Here is a 25,280-nt window from a genome sequence, read left to right on the forward strand (position 1 = left end):
ATTTTAAACACACTCTATCTTGGCGAAAAAAGAAGAAACGAATGACAACAACGTGACTTCCGCATCCGTTCATTTCGTCTTCGCGGGTCAACGCGAAAGGAAGAGTGGATGTTACATGTGCCGTTTTAATGGAAAGAAATATGCTCGAAGTATGTTCGATAAGATAGTTTAATCGTGTAATCATCCAGCATGTCACTACTGTCCACTGTGGAGCAGGCTATCAAGTCATGCAAAGCCGAACAAACCAGGATTAATGACAGTATTCAACTCTACAGAGGACTATTACAGTGTCTGTAAGTACTCTACAATTGAGTCTGTGTATCAGAACCTCCTCTCTGTGCCACCACAAGAAAATATCTACTTACACTGTTAGTGTTCATGTTGATGTATTGTAAAACGTGTATTATTCTTTTCATGCAACATATATTTTACATGTGGCCTCAAATAATATTGATTATAAGTGCGTAATTCGTCCTCTCTCTTAATCATCTTCACAGATGTCGACGTCATGACGAGGTTATGTTCATAAATGGAAATACTAGTTTGGCAGTGCCATCTGGCGCTGTGGCTTAGATGGTTAAAGCGCCTGTCTAGTAAACAGGAGATCCTGGGTTCGAATCCCAGCAGTGCCTTTTCCCATATAGGATACAAGTCTGTGATACTATCACGTGTAAAGAATCAGAGTCAAGTTAATATTGCTCATTGTTATGTTATTGTTATTCAAAATTAATCCAGACTGGCAAAGCTTCTGTTTAGCCAAAACTTCAGAATCTACAAAAAAGGGTGGAACCAATCACAAACCCTTCATGCATTAGATGCAGGCTTGATGTGATGGCAACAGATATAGTCACATCTTTTGCATACGCCCAGCCTTTTTCTGTTGCCATCACATTAAGCCATGCTACAGGCCACCTTTCACCCTATGCAGAGCCCTATAAAGTCGTCTGTTTGTCTGTCTACGTCAGCTGGGTTTGGCACCAGCAGCCCTGCAACCCTCACGTGGAAGATAAAGCCGTAGATGGAGTAGAATGAATGAATGATGGCTGTAGTAGAGCAAAACAAAACGGCAGCTTCCATAATTCGAGGCCCTTGCCTAAAGTACACATGAAAGGCTTTTGAAGACATTTTTAAATGGATAACAGTATGTCAGCTTGTGACCAGAAATGAAACGAAAGTCCAAAATTATTTTATTTTATGTATTTATTTACTTTTTAAAGAACATAACATTAAGACAATAGAAAATGGATAATGAACAGAACAATCAAGTTTGAGGCCATTTGTGTGAGGCTTCAAATCATTATTTTCATAGTTAATTAGTATTATGACACAGGATTTTCACTCATCACTCCACCATTAACGCTTAGGTTTCCTTAGCAATTCATTATTTCTATATATACATACAGTACATGCTACCGTGGCTTAATTTGGCTTCTAATGGTTAACTTGACTTTTCATATTTTCTTTTCACAGAACACCACAAACCAAGTCGACTGTTCCTGAGTCAGAATGTGCAGCTATGACTGCTGCAGGTAATTATCCTCCCCAAAATGGGACAAACAGTCTCATAAGGCTTTACATCTTTTTTTCAAATTCAAAAATATTTTTAAACAATTGCATGTAACATTGTTTTTGAACAAACGTCTTTGGTTTATATAACCAAGTAGTGAAATGAGAGCAGTGTGTGTCTGAATAGACTTTCTGTGTAAACAGAAAATAGCTCAATAGCTAAACTGTAACCACATGTTTCTGTGCTGTTCTCTCCTCAGAGACAAATACGTCACCAGGCGAGAAGGAAGATATAGAACTGCTTGAGCGCGTACTAGAGAAAGCCCTTCAGGTCCGTACTGGCTCCAGAACTTCTAAAAAGGACCCAGACAGACACAAGCAATCGGGAACTCAAAAGGAAACAGGCTCTTCTATTTCAGCATGCGAAGACAAAGGAAGTAAAATGACTGTCAGATCAGCAGCTAAATCTGCCAGTGTTGAAAGAAAAGAGCACAAAAAACCTGGTACATCCGTGTCCTCCGCGCTGGGCTCCAGAATATCAGCTAGCAAAAATCAAGGACAGTCCAAAATACCAAACAACAGAAGCAAAACTCAGTTCTCATCAGCTGAGGCTGTGCGTCGCGGGGCAGCCAGGAAACCGCAGCAGGCTGATTCGGTGTCTGACTCTCCCGGTCACATCTCAGACTCGCACTCTGAAAACGAGACTATTAAAAGCAGTGTGCTGAGAGGTGATGACCTGGGCAACGCTGCAGCTATCGCCACACCTTCTTCAAACACCCCAAGGCCGTTTTCAGTGCATAGTTTGCCTCAACATGATGGGTGTGTTTTGACACCGCTGAAATTTTGGTCACAGTTTGAAAAAGGTGTTCTGTAATCATGCTTTTTTATGCCTTTGACAGGATAACAGAGCAGATAACAAAATGGAAATCTTTAAGGACGAAGGAAAACAGGTGTGGAAAACATATGTGTTAATTCTGTATATATATATATAAAAAGGTTTCTTTCTGGTTCTAAGTTCCCTTCTCTACACGATCTTTAGGTTGTGGGACAAAGTTATTGCCCTACAGAGGAACCCTATGCCTGGGAGGAGTCACTTCATGGAGAGAATGAGACTTACGGTATTCTTCCTTTTTGCTAGTGAAAACAACCATGTTTTCCATGCTGTGTTATGCTGAGCTAGGGTTATGTCGTCCAGAATTCCACAGCTACTCAAAACCCAAATCCAGCAGAATATTTTCCTGAAGAAATGTTAATTATTTCCTCTAAACAGCCTGCATATCCCATCTGTCATCCTTGACCCTTCTCCTCTGATCCCTCCAGTTCCCTCAGGCTCAGCCATGTGGCAGTTCAGAGGAGACCAGAGTTCTGGTTGACAAGTTGACTCACCCACGGCATCGTCTCAACGATCACTGCCAGACAGACGAACTTCAGGCTAAACCAATCCCACGAGCAGCAGCAGCAGCAGCAGCAGCAGCAGCAGCAGCAGCAGCAGCAGCAGCAGCAGCAGCAGCAGAGCCTGGTGAACAAAATTACACACGAAAACAGACACAGATTTATGAGAAGGAGTGGAGAGAAAAAAAAGATGTAGAATGATGACACGAACGTGTGGGTGAGGAGATGCTATTTTTAGAAAGAAAACTGCACAGAGTAGACGGGAAATGTCTGTATGGGAACTATAATTTTCAGTAACACTTTAGATCAGTGAACACATATTCACCATTTAACATGCATACAAGTAGCATACTAGCCCTTTATAAATATAGTAAATATTAAGCATGTATTAACATCGTATGTTGGAAAAATCCTAATTAATGTTGTAATAGAGGTAGAATAAGGTTGTGTAGAATAAGATGTTAATACATGCTTAATGATTACTAATAAAGTGCTAGTATGCTACTTATACACTGCTGTTCAAAAGTTTGGGGTCACCGTTACCATTTTTTTGTGTTTTCCAAGGGTTTTTTCAAGGGTTTTCTAATCATCCAATAGCCTTCCAACGCAATTAGCAAACACAATGTACCATTAGAACACTGGAGAGATGGTTGCTGGAAATGGGCCTCTATACACCTATGTACATATTCCATTAAAAACCAGACGTTTGCAGCTCGAATAGTCAATGTACAACAATGTATAGAGTGTATTTCTGATTAATTTAATGTTATATTCATTGAAAAAAAAGGGCATTTCCTTCAAAAATAAGGAAATTTCTAAGTGACCCCAAACTTTTGAACGGTCTATGTTAATAAGCACCTACTTAATGGTGAATATGTGCTACCGAATTTTCCTCTAATACTGTTATTACACTGGGACATATTCTATAATCGTCACAATAACAGTGGCTACAATTACAAGATGAATAACATTATAACAGTTTCTGCTGCTACTGTACCAGATTAAAAGAAAACTTTTTTTTATGTATTATATATGTTGCAGGTACTGAAACAACCAAGTATGGCTCCTCTCATCTGACGTGTGAAAGGCTGCACGCAACACCAGCAGAAATCCAGAACTTTGCACACCCGGTAAAACGAGGTAGGAATCCTTTTCCTAATAATCCTCCATAAACGAATGAAATGTCTTCCTGGCTGCACGTGGATGCTGGAAAAACATGATTAAACTGATTTATGCCACATCACAGACTGGTATAATAAAGAAGAAACAGGTGGTGGAGTGTTGTCGTGACCCTGTGTGTGACTCTGATTACCCAGATGTGTTTGAATGATAATTTCATGGTGTCACTCACTCACTCAGTGTGTGACACTGCCAATCATACCACGATCATGAAGCTGGGTGTACACACACACAGAGAGAGAGATTTTCCATTCACACCACTCACATGACATGTATCACCTTCAGAAGATGTTTGTTGATGTTTACTACCGGTTGTTATTATTGGATGGCTAATCGTGTGCTAATGAGCTAATGCACCCCCTCCATCCCGGTACATGGAAAATGAAAAAAGAGCTGCAGTGAAACCTCAGCACCAGATCAGTTCTTGGCTCGACGAGGGCCAGGCTATTTAAAGCTGAGGCAGCAAAGCAGAAAAAAAAAAAAAGTTTTAGGGTACAGTTGCTCGCGCTTGCGCTCTAAATATAACTGCATTTTCCATCAGAGGTGGAAGCATGGGATCGATGGAGGCCAGAGGGAACTTGCCTCTGCCCCACTGGGGCAAATAGTATGTGGGAAGATGGGATGATCTCACCTCTGCCCCCGACTATAAGCTACACAGCGGAGTCCGAGCTCCGAGAGCTGGAGAAGCTGAGGATGCGGGTGGTGCTGCTGAAACAGGAGATAAACCTCGAGCAGGTAACCGTTGTGTCGCTCAGTTGTCGGATACTTCATTTGTGCTAACCACGGTCCTGTAGTTGTAAGCAACACTGTAGAAATAACACACTGACAGACTGTTTTCTGTGTGACAGGCTCTGTTGGACACTCTGTCCCCTCAGCTCTCATCCATAGCACCCGGACCTGGACGTCTCAACTACAGCGGACTGAGAGACATTTACTCCCTACTGGGGGAAGGAGGGGAGCGTTTCCCTGCCACAGTTCTGGACACTGAACCTGACTGAGCCCACAAAGTACAGTATTGCCCTGGAGTGACCAGTTTACGAGGTTCTCTGCCCTGTCCCATATACAGTTTATACATAAAAGAAATGCCTTCTCAGTTTCTTGCGTTCCATTTCATCACCACTTTGGTCTATAGTTCCTAATTTACTGATAATCTAGGTCATTGTTGTACAATTCAAGCAAAGATTGTGATCATTCATCATATTCTGTGAATGCCTGTGACCGATTTTTGCCCTTTTTTAAGTGGAAAAGTGACAGTGACGCATCACAAAATGTGATATATTATTTTCCGATTATTTATTTAGTGTTTGGTTTTTTGCATCAATTATTCATATCTCTTATCCAGGTGAGGTTTGTGGGGGAAGCTGGAGTCCAGTCCCAGCATGACATCAGAGAGGGTTTTGTTTAAATGGTTGGTTTGCAAACCGTATCATCATTTTTTTTCAAATTATTTTTTTTAATATCTACTATTATCTTTAATAGGAAAAATTAAAGTCAAGGATCGAGCCTTCCTAACTCAGCCAGTGCCAGCAGGTGGCACTCAACTCACAGCGGACATAACCACAGAGGACATGTGCAAGGCACTAATGTGACATACATTAGTAGTAATCAATAAAATATGAGTACATACATAAGGAAATAAAATAACGTGTGTTAGCTATAATATAGGGCTTTGATCTTTATAATCTGGCATATGGTGGAAAAATTGCACATATGGGGCCGAATACTACATCTGTGATCTGTGAGAACGGCTTCTTATGGTTTTCCCCCGCACCAAATGTGATGTGAGGGTGTATGTGAGACACAGGAAAGCTTCGAGAGGGCAAAAAAGAGTGCCCGCAGATGCCATGTGGATGACACGAACTGTTCCAGACTGGGCGACAGGTGGCGCTGGGCTCACACAGCAGGACGTGGGTGTTTGAGCCCCTGCTGCACCAAACCTCATCTACACATAAATGTAGGCACATGCACGAACAAAGCTGTACCAGAGGAAGGAAGTCAGAGGAACAATGCACTTGAAGGCTTGGCTCTGGTTTGCCCGAGGAGAGAATAAAAAGGTCTATTTCGACTTTAATTGTATTCTCTTCAAAAACATGAAAGCAATAATGCAAAGAAATGTGCCTAGCTTGTGTCTCACCACTCAGAGATTGCAGCCAAGGCGTATCGACACCCTCGCGTAACCTTAACAGACTGCAATATGTTAAATAAATAAATTCAAATGAATTCTCTCACACAACTACTCCCGTGATCACATAACCCCTACACTTCAACAGCTTCACTGCCTCCCTGGTAGTGCTACTGCATTTATTGCAAAGTGGTTTTGCTCCTCTTTAACAATCTGGCTCTTCCATACCTCTCAAACCTCCTCCACCCCCACATACTCATTAGGCTCCTCGCCCATCTTCACTTCATTCCGCCCTCCAGGCTCTGCACTACAGGATTTCACTGTTTCTGGTGTGGAATCACCTAAAAACACACCCACGCCATGACTTTCAACCGTGGTGTCATTGTTTCTACCATACTGATGTATTTGTTGCATTGTTTATTTCATTTTTTTTACGGTTTTAAAGGCTTATTCTGTGTCCACGGGTGTCTTGAAAGGCACAAATAAAATGTATTCTTATTTATTACTAGTATTATTATTATTACTACTACTATTACAGGATTGTACGGCCACAGTCTTGGATCAATGTGTGTGAAAGAAGTTAAGGAGGAGGCAGAGATGCATCCTTGTGATCACGTCAGCGGTACACACAGGTCCCAGTGGGAGTGGCTCCTATGCAACCCAGCCTTCCTGTGACCTGCATACATCAGCTGCTGCCTGGCTCGGGCTGTCACCAACACCAGCTTTTCCACTCCCACCACCGTGGCCTGGCCCTGCCCAGGTTACCCATGTCTCACGCCTTTGTCCCATATTTCTCACGCCTCATGTTGTCACAGAATGGAACATTCAAAGAAATCCTTTTTTTTTTTTTCTTTCCATGGAAGAAGCTTCACTTTCTTTCCCTGTCAGCAATGCCATTATGTCAAACGGGCCCTATATACAGAGAGAGCAGCAGAGTTGAATAGCCTCCTCTTTTTCATACACAGTTCTTCCTACTTGTGCACTTATTATAGTCCTTCACAACAATGGAGTCCAAGTACAACTCCACAGAAACGGAACAGTGCTACCAAGAATCCACCACTCATTGCTGTTGAACATCTCTTCTCTCTTGTACTCGCCAGTCACAAACATTCCTCACTCGCTCTCTTTCTGTTGCTCATCTGTAGCCTGTAAAGTCAGTGTAGCCATTAGTTGCACTGCAGTGAGGTTTATTATATGATTTTCCTCATCTACCATTTAGCCAGCTCCAGAAAACTGGGTCTTGTCTTATGGGCAGTTGTCCTGTGCAGACAGAGGCATGTCAGGCATTTAAATGAGAACATTAGTTATCGCTTGATCTGATAATGTCTGCCATGTGGGCATTATAGAGCAACAAGCCTTTCATTTAATTATGAGGGGGGAAAGACAAAGTCATGCCTGCGTTTCATAAAAGCACTTAGAGTTAATTATATCATTTTTAAAAACCCAAAAACTACTTAGTGTCAAATTACCTGATGATTTTAGTGTTAGGAAATTAAAAACATAGTAAGTTCTTCATATGATGCGTGAAGATAAAGGCACACATTCAGCCGTGTACACACGTTTATCTTTCCCTACGGTGGCTTCTCTTGTGCAGAGCAGAAGATTAGCAAGCTTAGGAGAAATTGCCTTTCTTGACAGATTTGTCTTTGTTCATACTGGAGGATTACATTCTCCCTGGTTCATTCAGAAAGAACTGGCACCAACACTGTGTGTGTGTGTGTGTGTGTGTGTGTGTGTGTGTGTGTGTGTGTGTGTGTGTGTGTGTGTGTGTGTGTGTGTGTGTGTGTGTGTGTGTGTGTGCGTGGGTTGGGGGTTGTTTCGGGTTTTGAAGTGTAGGAATGCTCATTAGTGTATTTACACTATGGAGGTACAAGATGCAATACAAATCAGTGTTTTCAGATGTGTGGAAGGTTGTGGAATTTCTGTTTGATGTTAATGTCCATCCAGGCTTTGACGTGTGCAACAGTTACTGCGTAATTGCTTCATGGAGGTGACGCAGCTGTGAAGTTGCAGTGCATTCTAAGAGAAAGTATCTTTCTAGTCTAAAATACTGAGGGATTCCCCTCTTAAACCTTTATTTCGAGGCTGGTTTCTAAATTTCCATGGGGAGGTGTTTTTTTGTTTTTTTTATACTGCAGTAAAACAAAACTAAACAAAAAGACTGCAATTGAGAAGCAGTGACACAGAGATAAGACAAGCGGGAGCAGTTAACTCTTCTCCCCTCCCCCTTCCTGTGCTTCATCAACCCCTTTGATCAAACCCTATTCTCTCTGCTTCAGTCTTGGACGTCACACAGGAGATGACCAATCCGAGCGCTTGGACGTCCCCTTTTTCCCTCCGTAGCTCCGCCCCCTCTGCTCCTTTATATATCCCCCATCACTACATTCAGCAGAGTGTACAATGTGCTGCCAGAGAGCCAACAAGCAGTGTACAGAGAAACAGCCAGAGAGGGAGGGAGAGAAGGAGAAAGTGTGAGTGGATTTTCCGCGCTTGACTCAGGCGCCTTCATCTGACACGCTCCAGCCATTCCTGCTCCCGTTAATTTCTCCCGGGTTCACACAGACCTCCTTCTGCTTTCTCTCTGTCTCTCTCAGGCTAGAGTCGACTACAAACGGGATCCAAGAGGCCACGGCCGCCGTCTGGTTTCGAGATCCCTCAGCCCGCATCACGATGGGCTGCACAACAGGCCACTTATCATGCCAACCTCAACACCAGACCTGCTCAGGTCAGGACGGTCAGGCTTTGGAGGCTGGCGGTGCCAAAGTTCCAGATGTGCTGTCCTCTCTTGAGCGTCTGTCCCAGGCCACTGGAGGCATGGAGAAGTCCTGGTACCGTTGCATCTTTCCCTTTGGAATCATCTCTTTGGTGATCGGTGTAGCAGGAACTGGGGTAACTTACACGTACAATGACCTGCCTCAGACTAAAGTGGTGTCAGTGGTGCTACTTGTTATGGGCTTTTTGCTGTTGATTTTGGCCACCGCCTGTTGGACTGTCCATAAGAAAAAAAGAAGGAAAAAGAAAGAAGGAGGCTCATTCACCTCTGAGCAGTGTGCTCTGTGACACGCGGGGAAAACAGTTATAGGGACTCAACAGCAGAGACTTGTCAAAGCCTGGGAGTTCAAGGACTCGCTTGAGAAGCCACTGCTTCACCAGCTGCCTGTCACAAACTGCCCCTATTCTTTTTCAAAGTATGGCTTAGCTCATACCGGAGAGAAGTTGGTCTGAGAAAGCATACAGATTGGGAGAACAGACAGACCTGACAATGAAAATCTGTTCTGAAAATCTCCAATAATTGGACCATCCTGGATTGGGAAAGACGGATCACACACTCTTATCACCAGACAGCAAGTGTCCGGTGTCAAAACAACCTCAGAGGAGACACACAAAAATATGCACTGCACCCTGCATGCATATTTACCCGCATGGATACATGGCCCTTACAGCCCTTCCTCACATATGCAGTTGTACTCACAGAGGGAGCTCACACAGACACCCAACACGCTATGCAGAGCTACTGCTGGAGTCGACGCTGGCGTCATTAGGCACGTCAGTCACAACATTCTTCCTGCTTGGACAGGTGACTCTCCAAGAGGCCAGAAGTGGGCCAAAGATGGCAACCTGATACCCAGCCGAAAGAGCAGTGCACCCGCGTCAGGAGCCAGCGTCATTCACTTGTCCTGTGACACCGCAGCTATGTGTTGGGGGCTTTTTTTACGCAATGGGAAAGTGGAACTTGAGTCCAGCAGGATCTTACTGGCATCTGTGTGGACAGTGATCGGCGGAGGACGTGGACTGGACAAGTGGAAGCTTTTTGTCTGTGGTGAACAGAAAGACTGTTGGACCTTGAACTTTACTACAAAGGAGAAAATAATTGTTTTGCACACACACGGCCGTGTCCCTGCCAGGCAAGATAATCTTTAATTAAAGCAAGATCAGCTTAATCAGCTCCACATTGAAAAGGCAATGACTTTTTCACTATTAATGCCCCGCCTTGTGTCTATGGGGCACCCCAACTCCACAGCCGGTGGGCAAGGATTATTGAAAGACACTGCCTGAGGGGACATGCCACTGCAGGGACACTTTGACTGATCCAGATCCCTGCGGCCCCTCCCACATCGTGCCTTGAGCAAGCACTCATGGAAAAAGGCTCTGTCGCATTTCTCTTTTTTCCATGTGCACCCCTGAGTATTCCCCCCTTCCGCCCCTTCCTTACCTGAACAGCACTCTCCTCATCCAACCTACATACGCCTTCCTACATCCCTACTGTTTGACTTAATCCACCTCGTTGATATATACAGTATTACCCAGTAAAGAAGAGTCTACAGCCTTTTGACGTGAGAGTGGCAAACCTCTATGTCAGTATGAAAATATGGTACAAACCTCTGAATACTGATTCACGTTCAGTCGTGCTCTGTGTCATTTTAGGGTCTCCCTCTTCTGCGAGAGAAAGCTGTTGAATGTAGCTGCACTCAGCTCCACATATGTGACATGTGTGGTCTCACAAGACGAGACAAACACTGGCATTCTAGTCTTGTCGTGACCATGTAATCGCCATTCACTGAACATAATGTGCGTTGTAAAGGACTAATCCTGAAAAGAGAGATTCTCTACAGGGAGTCCCCTAATGGAGGACAGTGCAGTGGCACTCCTTTTACCCTTGAGAAATATCGATCGCTGTTGAATTGATTTTGGCGACCAGATGAGCGGTGCCTGTTGCCGAGTCTATGCATTCAGAGGTAGCAGTTAACACACAATGCCAAAGAATGATTAGGAGGCCAGTTACAGGCCTGTCTACCTGATTAGACATGCGGTGGAGCACAGTCCACTGTCACACCTTTAGCTTAGAGGATCAGTTTCATACTTATTGTCTCCTTTTTCTCCTAGTTTGTGCGAAGGTTAGAACTAGGTAAGACGGACAAATCGTGGATGACAAATGCAGAACCTTGGAATTACTTTCACTTCTGTCTGGGTCATCTGTGTGGGGTCAAATCATTGTGATCAGAATGCATATGGAGTCTGCATATGTAGATTTTTCTGTATTTGCTTACATATTCAACAATTTCAGAAAGATGTGTCAAAGAAAAAGCTTTTACATCGTATTAAACGTCCTAATACTGAGACAAATGGAAATGTAGCCGGCTTCTCTATCTTTCTCCTAAATGCTGTCTCACCTAAGTGATTTATATGAACATTCTTATCTCTTTGGTTTATATTGCTTCTATTAAAACTGCCTTTAGCCACACAGTGGTGTTTATTATGTTATTGTTATTATTATTATTTTGTGGTCCAGTGATTCGAAGGCCAAGAGAAAGAGAGTCGGAAAACAGTTAGCAAAAAAAAAAAAGAACAAGACGAGCTCCACTTGTACTCTGCCCTAATTTTAGCCTCTGGCATCAATGCAATTTTCACATGTATAGACACTTTCACTATGTAGTAAACTGTGGACTATAACGTGGCAGTGTATTTGAACTAAAACAGTGATAGGGTGAGGTGTGAAGTGATTTCCCTTCTGCCTTCTGACCTATGAAAGGGAAAATCTACCTCTCTGCTGGGGGGGGGGGGGGGGGGAGACATCCCTCAGCAGACAGCCATGTTGTCTGCCCGTGCTGTGCATCACACTAAATGTTTGTCCGTGGACCGTGTGCCCTTGAAAAGTTAGTGCTGTATATATACTGTATACATATATACGATATGAGTATTTTATATTTGTACTGTATATTTCTACTTATGTGTAAATGTACTAAATAAATGTTACATGAAGACTTTAGTCTCTGATGATCGAGTTTGTAAATTGAGGGGAGATTTATGGAGGATAAATTAGTATTAAACTATTCTACCATGGGAGATTATTGTGAGCAGAAGCAATATACTTATCTCAGTTGACCTGGAAGATCCTCAATACAGGGCTGAAAATACAGAAGGCAGACAGGGAGTGGATAGTGAGAAGACAACAGACACATAAGATATTATGACTGCACTGCTGTTAACATAAGATATAAACATGTATTTGTTTGACGAGACCACCTGAGCCTCCCCTGTGCTGCATATAGACGCACGACCACATGCTGCAATGTCAGATTGGATGACTTGGTCATATCCGGAGACGTGTGATCCTTTGGTTGTTATGAAAACAGAATGGCAATGCAAGACCCCCCCTACTGGCAAAATTGTAAAATGGGCAACCTACTCTTCCAGTAACAAAGATATCATTAATGACCGTGTGACTGGTTTCTATTTTACATGTTATCATTCACTGGGAACTATGTTAGGAAATGTCTGTGGGTGTGGAGGGAACAGTGTTTAGGCCTGGATGACGAGTGGAGAGGCCAGCGGGGGGCAAAGTGCAGATGGGGTGGAAGTGGTCAGTTGGATTGCTCGGGTCAGCAGAGATTACAGGAAACCAGATGGGAGCAACTCATCCGCCTCTCAATCTCCAGGAGTTGGCTTCAGAGCCAAGCGTTCAGAGCTATTTGGCTTTTTATTATTTCAATTACACAAAAACTGTCATCAGTTTAGAATGCAGCAGACAGAAAAAAAACACACAGTACAACAGAGGCTGGATTTGAACTCGAGCTGAGGATTCCAACTCCTGATCAACAGCATCTGTGCAAAAAAGACGATTCCGACTGGATTTGATGAGTCACCGCCTGCTGCTGGCTCCACGTTATACCTTTGTGGTAGGATGAAGTTACATCTCAATTGTGTTTCAGCCATTAGGACAGCTGTTTTAAATGAAAGCACATATTTCAGCCAAGAGAGTCAAATTATATATTAAATAATTGTGAAATTGCAGGCTCAGTTTAAGTATTGTCATTAACAAGTCATTTAGGGACTTCAGAGTACTGGGAATATCGGCAAAATCCCAATTTGACCTTTAATGTCTTCATATTTCATACGAGCCCATGCGCTCACAGCAGTATCACTGAAAATAATCATAGGAATTAGATTAAATTAAAAATAAAAAACACAGTAAATGTGTAGCTACAGACAATAGAAGTATGCAACTATATGTAACACAGTCATGCAGTAACAACAGTAATTGCACAAATCATGAGGACTAAAAATGATAGACCTGGACTACGCAGTTCTGTGTGAGAACAGTTTTAATCGGGGGGGCAATTTTAGATAAACGCCCCAGATGATGTTTCCCCCCCTAAAGCCATTACTTGTCACTTGATGCGTTTTACTGAGAAAATGGTTGGGATTGGCCAGCGTTTCTATGGAAACACCGACTGCATCCAGTTAGCCATGTCAAAGCCCTTGCTCCATATGAGGTCACTCAACTATGAGATAATTTGATCATACAACACTTCCAGTATGAAGTTACATGACTTGCTTGGCACGGAAATGAACGAAAAATGAAATAAATCGGAAACGGATTTTCTTTGTCCACCAAGATCACATTTGGAGAAGATGTTTGAAATTGACTTGGATCACCGTAATACTCTGTGACTGTATACACATCGTTAGATTTCAGACTTCAAAACACAAGGAAACCATGTGATAGTAAATGCAATGTTCAGTTCTTGTAGGCACTGATGAGATCAGGCTAGCAACTGATCAATAGAAAATCTGAAAAGGACAAAATAATGACTATAAGTGGTTAGTGCTTTGCTCTTTTATGGCCCTACTCTGAAAACCAGCAATTAACAGGACACGATTCAGGAGACAGAGCAGTCTATTTATTCATAATGACTTCTCCAATACAATGGTCTCAATCATCGGGTCATTCCATCAAAGGCAGCCGCGTCATAGCCTGAACCAATCGGTTATTTTATTTGTTTACACACCTGCTTGGTCACACAAATGTACATGTTTACATGACTTTTGACTTTTCATGACCAGTAATCCTCGTGGAGACCAAAACCTGGTCCAAATGAGGCAGAGCCCTAATTTCTGAGGAGGTGGTTAAATTTAGGGCTAATATTTATATTGTGGGGTTAGTAATTAACTAGTTAGGCTGAATGTAAATCAGTGCAGTGTCCTAAAGATGAATAGCTGTGCCAACATTGATACAAATTGGCATTGTTTTATTTCTCTATATTACAAATGAGAGTGATATGATTCATGAATGAATGATGAAAATATTTTAAAATTCAGGCCGCATTAGCTCCATTTAAATATTGGAGACTCAGCAGCATGGGCTTGGGGGAATGTGGTGTGGCGTTCACTGATAAATTAAGATTTGATACAATTTGAATCATTGATGTGACACATTAACCAACCAAAAAAAAAAAGAAGTAAAAAAGTAAAAATTAACATATAACACTATTCATCCTCATTAAAATTTAATAAAATAAACAACCCACATGTATTTTGTCCTTTCCTATGGCTGGGAGCACAGAGATCAAGTCATGTGATATTATCTCAAATTTTGTCTGATTTCATAAGATTTTCTCAAAACATTATATACTTTTATGTATTATCTAATTACTGCATTGTAACAAGAAGTACATTTAGTATTAATACTACAGTAATTTTTACTTTCTTACTTACATTTTTTTTCTCACACTGTTATTGCCTTCATGTTGCTGCAAAAACAGAATCCCCCCCTCTTGGGATTAAAGTCTTATATTATCTTATTATGACCTGAAGAAATTAGTAAATTAGTATGTGCATGCAGTTCTGTTTTTTTAGAATAACTAGCTGCACACTTTCACAGACGTACAGCTTATGAGTATTTGATTTTCAGTCAACATGTGTTGTCTCTCTGCTCTTTATTGACACAATACATTTCAATTTTAATGAGTGATGTGGCACGAGGACCCAGTGGTCAATGCACTTTCTCAGCTTGTTGTGGGAAAAAAAAGTGTAAATACTGTGTGCGAAGAAAATACAGTGACTTTGAGTGATTAAAGAATGAGCTGGAAAGAGACAGTAAGATTGTAGTACCATCTCTACCATCTTAGCTTTGGTACAGTTCTCAAATCATCCTGAATATTTGCAAAGTACAGCCAGCACCACATCAGAGATTACCTGCAAAATACTGCTCAAAATCATTAATTTATACCATAATATGAAATATCTTGTCAGAATAACAAGTTGCTGAGTCATTGTTTCTGAACAAAATAGTCAAACTGTACATTTTGGCTGAGATTTTGATGACAGTCGTTGAAAATCGCAGTTTATTTCGATTGCGTTTGTGTTGCACAGCCTGCGCCTGTCACTTTAAACATCGTACCTTTAAATTGTACTGTCTGTTCCACTACGTGTCCCATAATGCAGCAGTAAATAGGCGGATCAGTGGCTCTGCTTCACATTCGGATCAAACCAATCATAGCCATTCACTGACGAGCGCGTACTTCAAAATGGCGTCACGTTGTCCAATGATGTAATGATATTTTACAGTTTATAAAATCGCACCAATCGGCGTCGCCACTCGTCGGTCTGACCAATCCGAGGCAGACTACGTAGGCGTTAGGCGTGAACCTGCGCGGCCAACCAGATTGAATGTGGAGTTTAAACCGTGAGCGCGGGCGGTCCTACAGAAGTCACGGGGCGGGGTTAGCAGCGGGGCTAAGCGTGCTTGAATTTGAATCTAGGCAGTGACCAACACTTTGCTAAGATATTAGCCAACAGCTACAGCACGCCAGGGTCTGTGAGCCTCATCATAACGCAGTCTGTATTTACCTCCAGATTAAACAGTGTGTTATACTTCGTATACGTGTGGTGCTATAGCTCACACCGCCTCTACGTTTAAACAGCTGCTGCTTCGAGCTAACTTTACAGGCAACACTGCTTGAGGAGAGGTTGCTACACTTGCAATGAAAGCGGGCGGTAAGTAATATAACTCACCTTAAAAAAACCTTCAAAATGACTTAATGTTATACAAGTGGGGACGGACTACTGTTAAACTCTTGAAATTTGACAACTACTAGCATTGGCAAGCTACTAGCCTGCTCTAGAGTAATTGAGGACAGCCAGAGAGAGGTTCTTCCTTCTGTAACTCACTGTAGTTGCAAATGGGTTAAATTGTGTTGTATTTATACTAGACGCGTACCATCCTGCTGCTATGTCAGTGTTTTATTTGAAAATTGAAATAAAAAGGCGAACTATGATGTAAAACGTCACAAAACCATGTTACTGGACAGGAACAGTAGTACTATTTGAACCCTCGGAGGGAAATTTGGGCGCTCACTCGGATAGACTTTTCCCTGTCAGATGTTCTGTGCACCGTCGTTTTTAAGCTGTTAACGCTTTCTGCAATTTATCACATCACACTATGAGTTTATTTTAATGAGTCTGAGAGTATCCCCTTTCCATTAATGTAGATAATTTGGCATTCAAACAAAGGGGTTTGAATGACCACCTGGGGATACCGTAGCTTACGTTAGTCGTTTTTAAATGGAGAACCGTAAACTACCCTTAGTCACACTGTACCTGACTTCTGCTCTGCTCTTAATGAACTGCAAATATTTGTTTGACATGAATGTGAGAAATACTTTGCTCTCCCTGCATCTAGATGTGAAGTGTGAGTGTACAGTATGTACTTTTTGTGTGCTTCCTTTGCTCCTGCTACACTGTATGCGTGTATGTGTATGTATGATTATATATATACACACATACAGTATACATGTATGTATGTATGTATATATGTATAGTGTGTGTATGTATGTGTAAAGATCAATAGGTGATCAATAGGTCACCTCCAAAACAGAATAATTTCTTCCCTTGGCCATAAACCACATCCCCTGAAAATGACATCCATGTCCGTGCTTCACTTTTTTGAATTATGCATTAAGACAGATAAACTCAGGTACACTGATAATGCAAAAGAATAGAAACCCCAGTTTGTTTGTTTTGTTTGTATTAACTTTTTCTTCCTCCTCCTTGCTTTAGTCCACTGTCGTTGCTCAAAATGCTACTCGGTTCCGGCACGGAAGCGGGTCCGTAAGCGAACTCCAGACCTGTCTTTGCTGTCTCTGCCTGAGGAGGTCCTCCTGTGTGTGTTCCAGTGTCTCTCTGCTGAGGACCTGCTGTCTGTCAGAGCTGTGAGTAAACGCACTATATACATTAACACCCCTACACAACCTTAAGCATGTGTCTGTCATGCCATCCAAGATTTGTCACCACTTGATTTAATGGATCAGGTGTGTTCTCAATGGTGTGTTCTTTTTTCAGGACTCATTGCTTTAAATTCTGTTACAGGTTCACTCCCAGCTGCGGGATATTGTTGACAACCATTCCAGTGTTTGGGCCAGGGTCAGCTTCATGGACACATGGCCATCTCCTAACACATTATGGCTTTTTGAAAGGTACAGTGATTTCTGTTAAATTAAATAAATGGGAAAACAAACTTTGCACATTTCTTCTCTATTGTTTTTTTAAATTTAAAATCTCTCTTCCATCCACTTCAGGGCTGCTGAGAAGGGGAATTTTGAAGCTGCGGTGAAACTCGGCATTGCTTATTTGTACAATGAAGGGCGTAAGTGGCAATCCACAATTCAATTTATCCTTTGTGTTATCTCAAATCTATTTCATAAGAGCCTTGAGACTTCTCTAAGCGATTACAGCATTTAACTTGCGTCCTCTTTTTGTCCTCTAGCATTGTTGAGTGATGAAGGGCGAGCAGATGTATGTGGTCGTAAGGCTTCCCACTTCTTCAGCCTGGCAGAGAGCCTGCGTCCTCCCACTGTAGATCCCTTCATCTGGCTATTCATCCGTCCACCATGGTCTCCCACAGGCAGCTGCTGCAAGGCCGTGGTGTTTGATCATCTCAAGGCTGAGTGTGACAACAACCTGGTAGGTTTTGATACTGCCACTTTAACGGACAGACGTATGTTTTTCGCATAACCATTCAAGTAAAACCCTGTTGTTTTCTCACTTAATGTAGTTCTAGTCACTGATCTAAATAAAGCTCTAAACTAGGGATGTTGTCTTTGTTTGCCTTCATAGTCATACTACTGTTGTGGCTCAAATCACATGACTTTTACACCATATATCATTTCATTAAAACAATACATGTATAGTGTAGAGTGTTCAGAATGAAGAAGATGGTCATGTGCTGAGTTTAATGTATTTTTCTTTTCTCTCTGAAGGATAGGAAGGGGCCATTGTTGCACTGTTTGGCCAGAGTTTTGCATCTGTTTGAAGTGAGTATGAAAGTGAGACTGAATCTGATTATCTGGGTGTGGTTGGTCCAGTTTCTATTAGCCTCTAATGAAAGAATAGAGCTTTCACACTGAACTGACCAATTGGTCATTAGGAACAGAAACGGGATACTTGTTTTCTCCTGTCTTCATATTACACAGTGTGTTTGGCTTTTATTGTTTTACAGTATGGCAAAGAAGCTAAAGTGGAAGCTTAAATGGAATTTGTTGACAAATTTCCGTGTAGATGAAGAAATGTGATACTCAAAACTTTGTTCATGTACAGGATCAAAACATTTTATGGGTTCATGCAAGATTTACATCTGACATCATGTTGCATTTTTGCAGGAGCAAGAAAAACACTTGGATGCTAAATCTATGCTGGAGGAATCTTCACAGGCTGGCTGTCTACAGAGTTCCTACCTGTTGTGGGAGCACAATCGCAAAGCAGCTGTGAGTGTGAATCTCCAATTTGGTTGTTTTTAGAGAGGCGAAATGCTAAAATTGGCCACGCTGATTAAGTCCTTTGTGCTTTTTCTAATATGCTCACAATTGTCTACATTAATTGAAATTAAATAATCGGGTTTTTCATATTTGAATTTCAGATGGCCGATCCAGGCAGGTACCTTCAATGTGTCCGAACGCTCAGAGACTATGCGGGCAGAGGATGCTGGGAGGCACAGGTGTGTGTGTGTGAGAGTCTGAAGACGGATTATTGCCCTTTTCCAGTACATTAATATAGGAGTGAATCAACCCGCCTATATTAATACGATGTTAAATCAATAAACTGTTGCACCATTTTACTTGCACTTACTTACATTTTTTTTGACATCTTGGCTTTTTTCTCTCCCCCAGCTCTCTCTGGCCAAAGTGTGCAGCACTGGGAATCCGTTGGGTTTGGAGACAAAGGCCTGCTCTGACTTGGTGGCCCAACTCTTTAGCTCGTCCAACCTGGAGTCACGGCACTTCTCTCAGGGCCTCCTCAGACGAGGCATCAAGGATACCATGAGGTAGAAACTCTATTATGATTACAGTCTGCTGGTGAATAACATCTTTGGAGACAATTTTATTCACATTTTATTAATGTGAATATTTGTTTCCAGAATTCAATTTATAATTTTACAAACATTTTTAATCCAATGTTCTGCTAGATACATCTTAGTGGACTGGCTTGTGGAGGTGACCACCATGAAGGACTTCTCCAGCCTGACTCTCCATGTTACAGTGGGTTGTGTGGACCGTTACCTGGCTCTTCGCTCTGTCCCCAAGGCTCGCCTTCAGTTGTTAGGCATCGCCTGCATGGTTGTTTGTACACGGTGAGAATCTGTCTTGTCATGTAAAGTGATGATCCAAATTTTACACAAATTATATTAAAACAGTTTTTTTTTTTTTTTTAAATATAAATACTTGATTAGAAAATGTCTTTCTTTTTTCAGCTATATCAGTAAAGAAATCCTAACTATACGTGAAGCTGTATGGCTCACTGACAACACCTACAAATACGAGGACCTTGTTCGAATGATGGGAGAGGTCATTTCTGTGCTGGAAGGAAAGATCAGGGTGAGTGTAATAAGTTCCCATCTTAGGGGTTGTTCACATGCAGAGTTGTCTTTGCTGATGTTTGTAACGCGCTGCCTGTTGTCTTGTTTTGTCTTTTATCTTTTTTTACCACAAGGAGTTGCTCTTTACTTTTAATTGTAGAGCTGTGCAATTACAATGAAGGCATTGTTGTGATACGCCTGTTTTTCTTGGCATTGAGATGACAAGTGTAAAGACATTAATACATTTAATTACATTTTCTGCACTTCCGTACAGAGCCCAACACTGCTGGACTACGGGGAGGTGCTTCTGTCTTTGCTCCCTCTGGAGCGGAGAACCGCTCACCTATTCAGCTACATCTGCGAGCTGTCACTGCTCTACACAGCTCTTGCCACACCACCTCCTGCAAAACTGGCGTGTGCTGCACTACTCCTTACACGAGCACTACATCACTATGGTAATAACATGCACTGGCAGACGTGTTCAGCATGCCCATTTCAATGACAATATGTCATCTTGGCCTTTCAGCATTGACGCATGTTAAGCATAATATTTATAAACAAGTCAAATTTCCATGTTCTGCTAAGGGTAAAGTTTGTTTTAACGTTGACATGTGTTTGCGGTCTCCCTCTTTGCAGCTCCTCTCTGGCCCAGCCAGTTGATCGACTACACAGGCTTCTCCAAGCAAGACCTTGTCTCCCTTTCTGTGCTGCTCTATGTCAAGTGGTAGGTTTCTTTGTGTATTGTGCTCTGTTTTGTTCTAATTGGTACCCAGGCTGTATATTTCTCTCTCATCCTCCTCGACTATCACTCAGTCCGTCACATCAAGATCAGTTATAATAAGACATGCTCCTGTTTTACCACAACTTTATGAAAGAAAGAGCCAACGTAGTAATTATCTGTCAAGTATTCTAGTAGTTACCCAGTTATTCAGCCAAGCTTGGCAAACATTTATAGCCTCTGATTGGTGCATTATGTGCCTCAGTTGGGTCCTTATTTAAACCATAACATTAAGCTTTCATATTAGTTCACTATCTACTGACAGGTGTGATGCATACAGAGAATATGAATGGCATTTAATCAAACCTAGCTCCACCCACATGGGGATTATTGGTGTGTTTCTGGTGTAAATTATACAGTAGGTCCCCAAGCTGATTACTGAAGTGGAGTTTAAACCCCTGCAGATTAAATATAGGCTCCATTTGTTCACAGATGAAAAATCTAATTGTTATTGTTGCATAACATCGTTGCATTTTATTTGTAAGAGGAATGGGAGATTGAATACATACTTAAGTATAAGTTTGTTTATGAGTTCTTATCAAATGCAATCATCAAAGGCTATACACGTTTTAACTTGACAAATGTTCAAATTAGTCTTTACCACTTCAGGGATTTAAAAATTCCCCCACAAAGTAACAAATTCAAATAATCTGCAAATGGCAAATATTCAGGCTTCTTGTATTATAAGTAAGCATATCTTACACCTTTTATTTGAAGGCAGTGTTGGTTGTTAAAGTAATTTAATTTGCTCGTTGTTGGGCAGTGTAAAAATCACTCTGTTTGATAAACACTTGAGATAACACAAACCAAAGCAGACACTCACAGATCTATTTATCTATTGAGTTGTCTTTTCCTGCATAGCAATTTTCTTTTCAGAATCTTTATTTTTGGAAGAGGATATTGATGCAGGTTTATTTGCAGAAACATGAATGTTCTTATTTGAGAAGTGGCTCACACATGACTAATTGAGACATAATCGGAATTGATTGGTGGTGTGGCTCATGCAGTATAGTTGTATCGATCATAGAATTGATCAAAACATCTAGTGACCTAAGAAAATGGGTTGTCGGTAATAATTTAAGGAAACTTGTAACCTTGGAAAGTCAAAAAAAGACAGTAGGAAATAGTTGTGTTTTTGGAACGTGTGTGTGTGTGTAACAGTGAGTCACCAACTGAGTCACAGTAACGTGCCTAATGGTGAGTCACTTTGATAGGTGACCACTGTATTGACTAACTCATTCTTAAATTGAAAAGTAATGAGATTTGCCCACCCTCAAGAGTTGATTATAGATGTGCAGCAAGCAAAGTGGCTCAAAGTCAGTCATTTTCCTGTTTCCCTCTCTTTCTCCTCTTCAGTTTCAGTCAAGATGTTCCAAAAGATTACAGACATGTGTCTCTGACTGGAGTGAAGCAGCGGTTTGAAGATGACGCCTACCAGCACATCAGCAAAGAAAAGGTTTTTATGTTGTTATGTTTGTTAGACTTTAAAAAGGACAAACTATGTTGGTAATTTTTGTGACTCTTAATGGTCATTCTTTTTATTTCCTGACCTCTACTAGGTGATGGATTATAAAGAACTGTGTCAGATCTTTGAGATTCCTGAGGTGGAGCCACAGATGGAGCCTCCCAGTCCAACTGGTCAACCAGCAGACATCCACACCTTCCTGGCTTCTCCATCCAGCACCAGCAAGCGGTAAACACAGGTTCTGTCTTACAGTGTATTCGAGCTGAGTGATAACTCAGAATGGCTTTAAAATACATAAACTAAGCTAAATAACGACTCGGTGTATTGCATAATGCAACAAAAACTACTGGCTCCAAGAACATTTTATCTTGCCGTCTCCACTTCTGAGCTTACTTGGCTTTTATGTCCGTCTATTGGCAGAGGGCCACTAAATAGCATCACGTTTCTCAATGCCACCATTGAATTGCATTTGCCAGTATAATGTACTATATTAGAAATATTTGATTTCCCCATGTAGTTTTGCAACAAGGGGATGGAAAGTGACACATTATTAACATTTAGTTATTTGCTAATTTTAAATTTGCTATTAATCTTTTCAGGCCAATCAGGTAGAAATATAATGACAGTATTACGATAACCAAAATCCCAGAACAACACATTTGATCGTATATTTATACATAATATTCTGTCACTTTGGTCCAGCTCCTACTAGATGATAGCTAGGACACACTGTACACACCGTTGTTTCTGGCGAAAGACAATCATCCCTTGTGTGAAACAGACAGGCACAATGACAGTGTTTTTCTGTGCTGCCTACATCCTTATCTCAAACAAAGCTTGTCTTCATCTTGTGATGAACAGCCACATGCCAAATAAGAAAGAACACACAATGCTGGATGTCCTCCTGGTTAATGTGTGGCTTTCTTTTTCTTTGTGGAATTTATTGGCAAGCTACACTCTCACACTGGTGTGACATCACGCTATTTAAGTAGCTTACATAGCAGATGCCGGTTTCATCATCTGGCCCACACCACTCACGGTGGAAACTCGGGTCACATCAGAGTGCGCCAATCCGAATAGATTGATGGAAACGGGGCTGTAAGGTCAATACAGCCGCACTACTTTCGGCATCTGTGTGGTATTACATGCTCAGGATTCTGTCATGACTCACCAAAAACTACTTGCAAACCAAGTGAAAGTGGGCCCCTGCTCCCTTGCCTCCTCATTTAAATTGATCTATTGTTTTTGCTGCTGAGATCGATGACAAATGGACTTGAGTGCCATCTAGCTCATAATCTCTGTGTGTGCCATCTGTGAGACGCTCCGGTGACTCACTCTAACCCACTGCTTGTCTGCTTTCTCCTTGTAGGAGACGTGATGACAACATACAGGCCCACAGAGCCAGCTTCACAGCCACACCCACTGCAGAGCTGTCCAATCAGGAGGAGACGCTACTCGGCGACATGCTGGACTGGAGCTTGGACACTTCCTGCTCGGGTTATGAAGGGGACCAGGAAGAAGGCAGTGAGGGAGAGAAAGATGCCGATTGTGAGTTTTTAGGAAATACATTTATTCTTGTGAAATTTCTTACTAGTTTTCAACAGTGATTTTCCTGTTAAGCATTTAAATGGAGCCCTGGATCATTTTACACAGTTGGATGAGTCAGTCATTTAGTACAATATGATTAGAGATGACTAAGCAGTTGCAATGTCCAGCATCGTAATCTAATTCATTAATTTAGGCCTTAAGGTTATGCAGGCAGTGTCATGGTCTGATGTAGATGTACATGACAGTAGCTGCAGAAACTTTGTTTGATTTGTTTGTATGTGATTGATTGACACCTTATCTTCTCATAGGTTCAATGATCTCAGTCCAACTGCACCCACTGACTGATGCAGACGGAGGAATAGAGCATTGCAGGGCCTTGTCCAGCGATGAAGACAGCTTCTGCGATGTGGAAAAGGAGGCAAAAAATAACTTCCACGACCAGGAGGAACCACTGTCTGTTTTTACAGACCATCACAGTTCAGGATACTCCTCTGTGCCAAGTGTTAGCCCCTCATCTACATGCTGCTCCTCCTCCTCCTCCTCCCTCGTGCCTTGCACACTTAAAACCTTTACCACATCCTTGGGTGCAGCTTCTGTGAATGGCCAACCAGGATTTCGTCTTTTGGTGCCCATGCAGAGGCCCCGGGGCACCTCCAGCAAACAAGTGAAGAGGAAGAACACAGCAGCACATAGTGGAGGGGAGGTGGACAAAGAAGTGGAGGATGGCAGGGAAGAGGATATGTATTCAACCAGTGTGGGTTTTTTGAGCTTATAGATGGTGGTTTTTATTTTAATGGCCACGGGCTGTTTCAACAAACCACTTGCTCAGGCATTATCCTCCAGCACTTTCCTTCACTTCAATGTTTTTTCTCACTCCTGCACTGATCTGTCAACTGCCAGAAGATCAAGACGTTTTGAGGTTTGCATTACATTTCAGGCACAATGAAATACCTCTCATAAATTCAGTCTGCTCATAAACCACTGGAATATAATGTCATTTTCCTCAGGACACTGGTACAATAACTTTTGTTTCTAGCCATCTGCAACAACCTATCTCAAATGATGTGCAAAAACACACAGACAAAAAAAGTCAGACTTTTTTGGGTGGGGGGCTTTGCTACCTTGTTTTGGTTTTCATCGTATCTTTTTAAGCACTGTCTTTAAAATAATTTCATGTATTTGGCAAATGCCATCAATGGCTGGTTAATCGGTCATTGCTGTAGTTGAAACAAATGTCTGTCGAAAGTCTTAAAAATATGACTGTATGAATACTTGTTCTGCATGTGTTTGCCAAAGGTACTGTGGCGGTTGTTTTTTTCCCAGAGGCATTTACCGAAAAAGAAAGAGCTGTGAAATTAGATTTTTAGTAGTCGGTCTCTTCTTTAGTCGTCTACATATACACCGGTTTGTGCTGTTAATAATTGAACAGAAAGGTCTGTAGCATCAGGTAACCCAGGACAATGTTAACTGTTACAACATTGACACACTATGTCCGGTAAGGTGATAATGCTGATAATGGAACTAACCCAGAATACCTAGCTGGATGAGTATTGTACAAACCGTCAATGCACTCAAATCCATCTCAAATCTCTGATATGTTGTACTTTTCCTTTCATCTGTATCAGTTCTTGTACTTTTGTCATCACAGAAGAGGCATAAT

General features: G+C 41.7%; 2 protein-coding genes across 2 annotated transcripts; both read left to right on the forward strand.

Annotated features, from left to right (window-relative positions):
- Positions 1 to 8,603: 8,603 nt before the first annotated feature.
- Positions 8,604 to 11,741, forward strand: LOC310933555 (transmembrane protein 100). Its single transcript, XM_083897068.1, has 2 exons — positions 8,604 to 8,670; positions 8,794 to 11,741. The coding sequence occupies exon 2, from the start codon at positions 8,870 to 8,872 to the stop codon at positions 9,257 to 9,259; it is 390 nt and encodes a 129-aa protein (XP_083753194.1). The 5' UTR covers positions 8,604 to 8,670; positions 8,794 to 8,869; the 3' UTR covers positions 9,260 to 11,741.
- Positions 9,656 to 24,395, forward strand: ccnf (cyclin F; the record flags this gene model as incomplete). Its single annotated transcript, XM_083895821.1, has 17 exons — positions 9,656 to 10,019; positions 17,039 to 17,190; positions 17,348 to 17,454; positions 17,557 to 17,624; positions 17,745 to 17,941; positions 18,238 to 18,291; positions 18,637 to 18,741; positions 18,894 to 18,971; positions 19,144 to 19,298; positions 19,440 to 19,604; positions 19,725 to 19,848; positions 20,104 to 20,284; positions 20,466 to 20,553; positions 21,964 to 22,063; positions 22,167 to 22,300; positions 23,442 to 23,620; positions 23,929 to 24,395. 17 exons carry the CDS (start codon positions 9,656 to 9,658, stop codon positions 24,393 to 24,395), a joined length of 2,718 nt encoding a protein of 905 aa, XP_083751947.1.
- Positions 24,396 to 25,280: the final 885 nt, after the last annotated feature.

Source organism: Microchirus variegatus (genome assembly GCF_963457635.1).
Source record: "Microchirus variegatus genome assembly, chromosome: 10".
NCBI classification, from domain to species: domain Eukaryota; kingdom Metazoa; phylum Chordata; class Actinopteri; order Pleuronectiformes; family Soleidae; genus Microchirus; species Microchirus variegatus.

Bases quoted from the DNA above. Each gene is read 5' to 3' on its own strand.
- LOC310933555 (XM_083897068.1), top strand. From the start codon at position 8,870: ATGGGCTGCACAACAGGCCACTTATCATGCCAACCTCAACACCAGACC.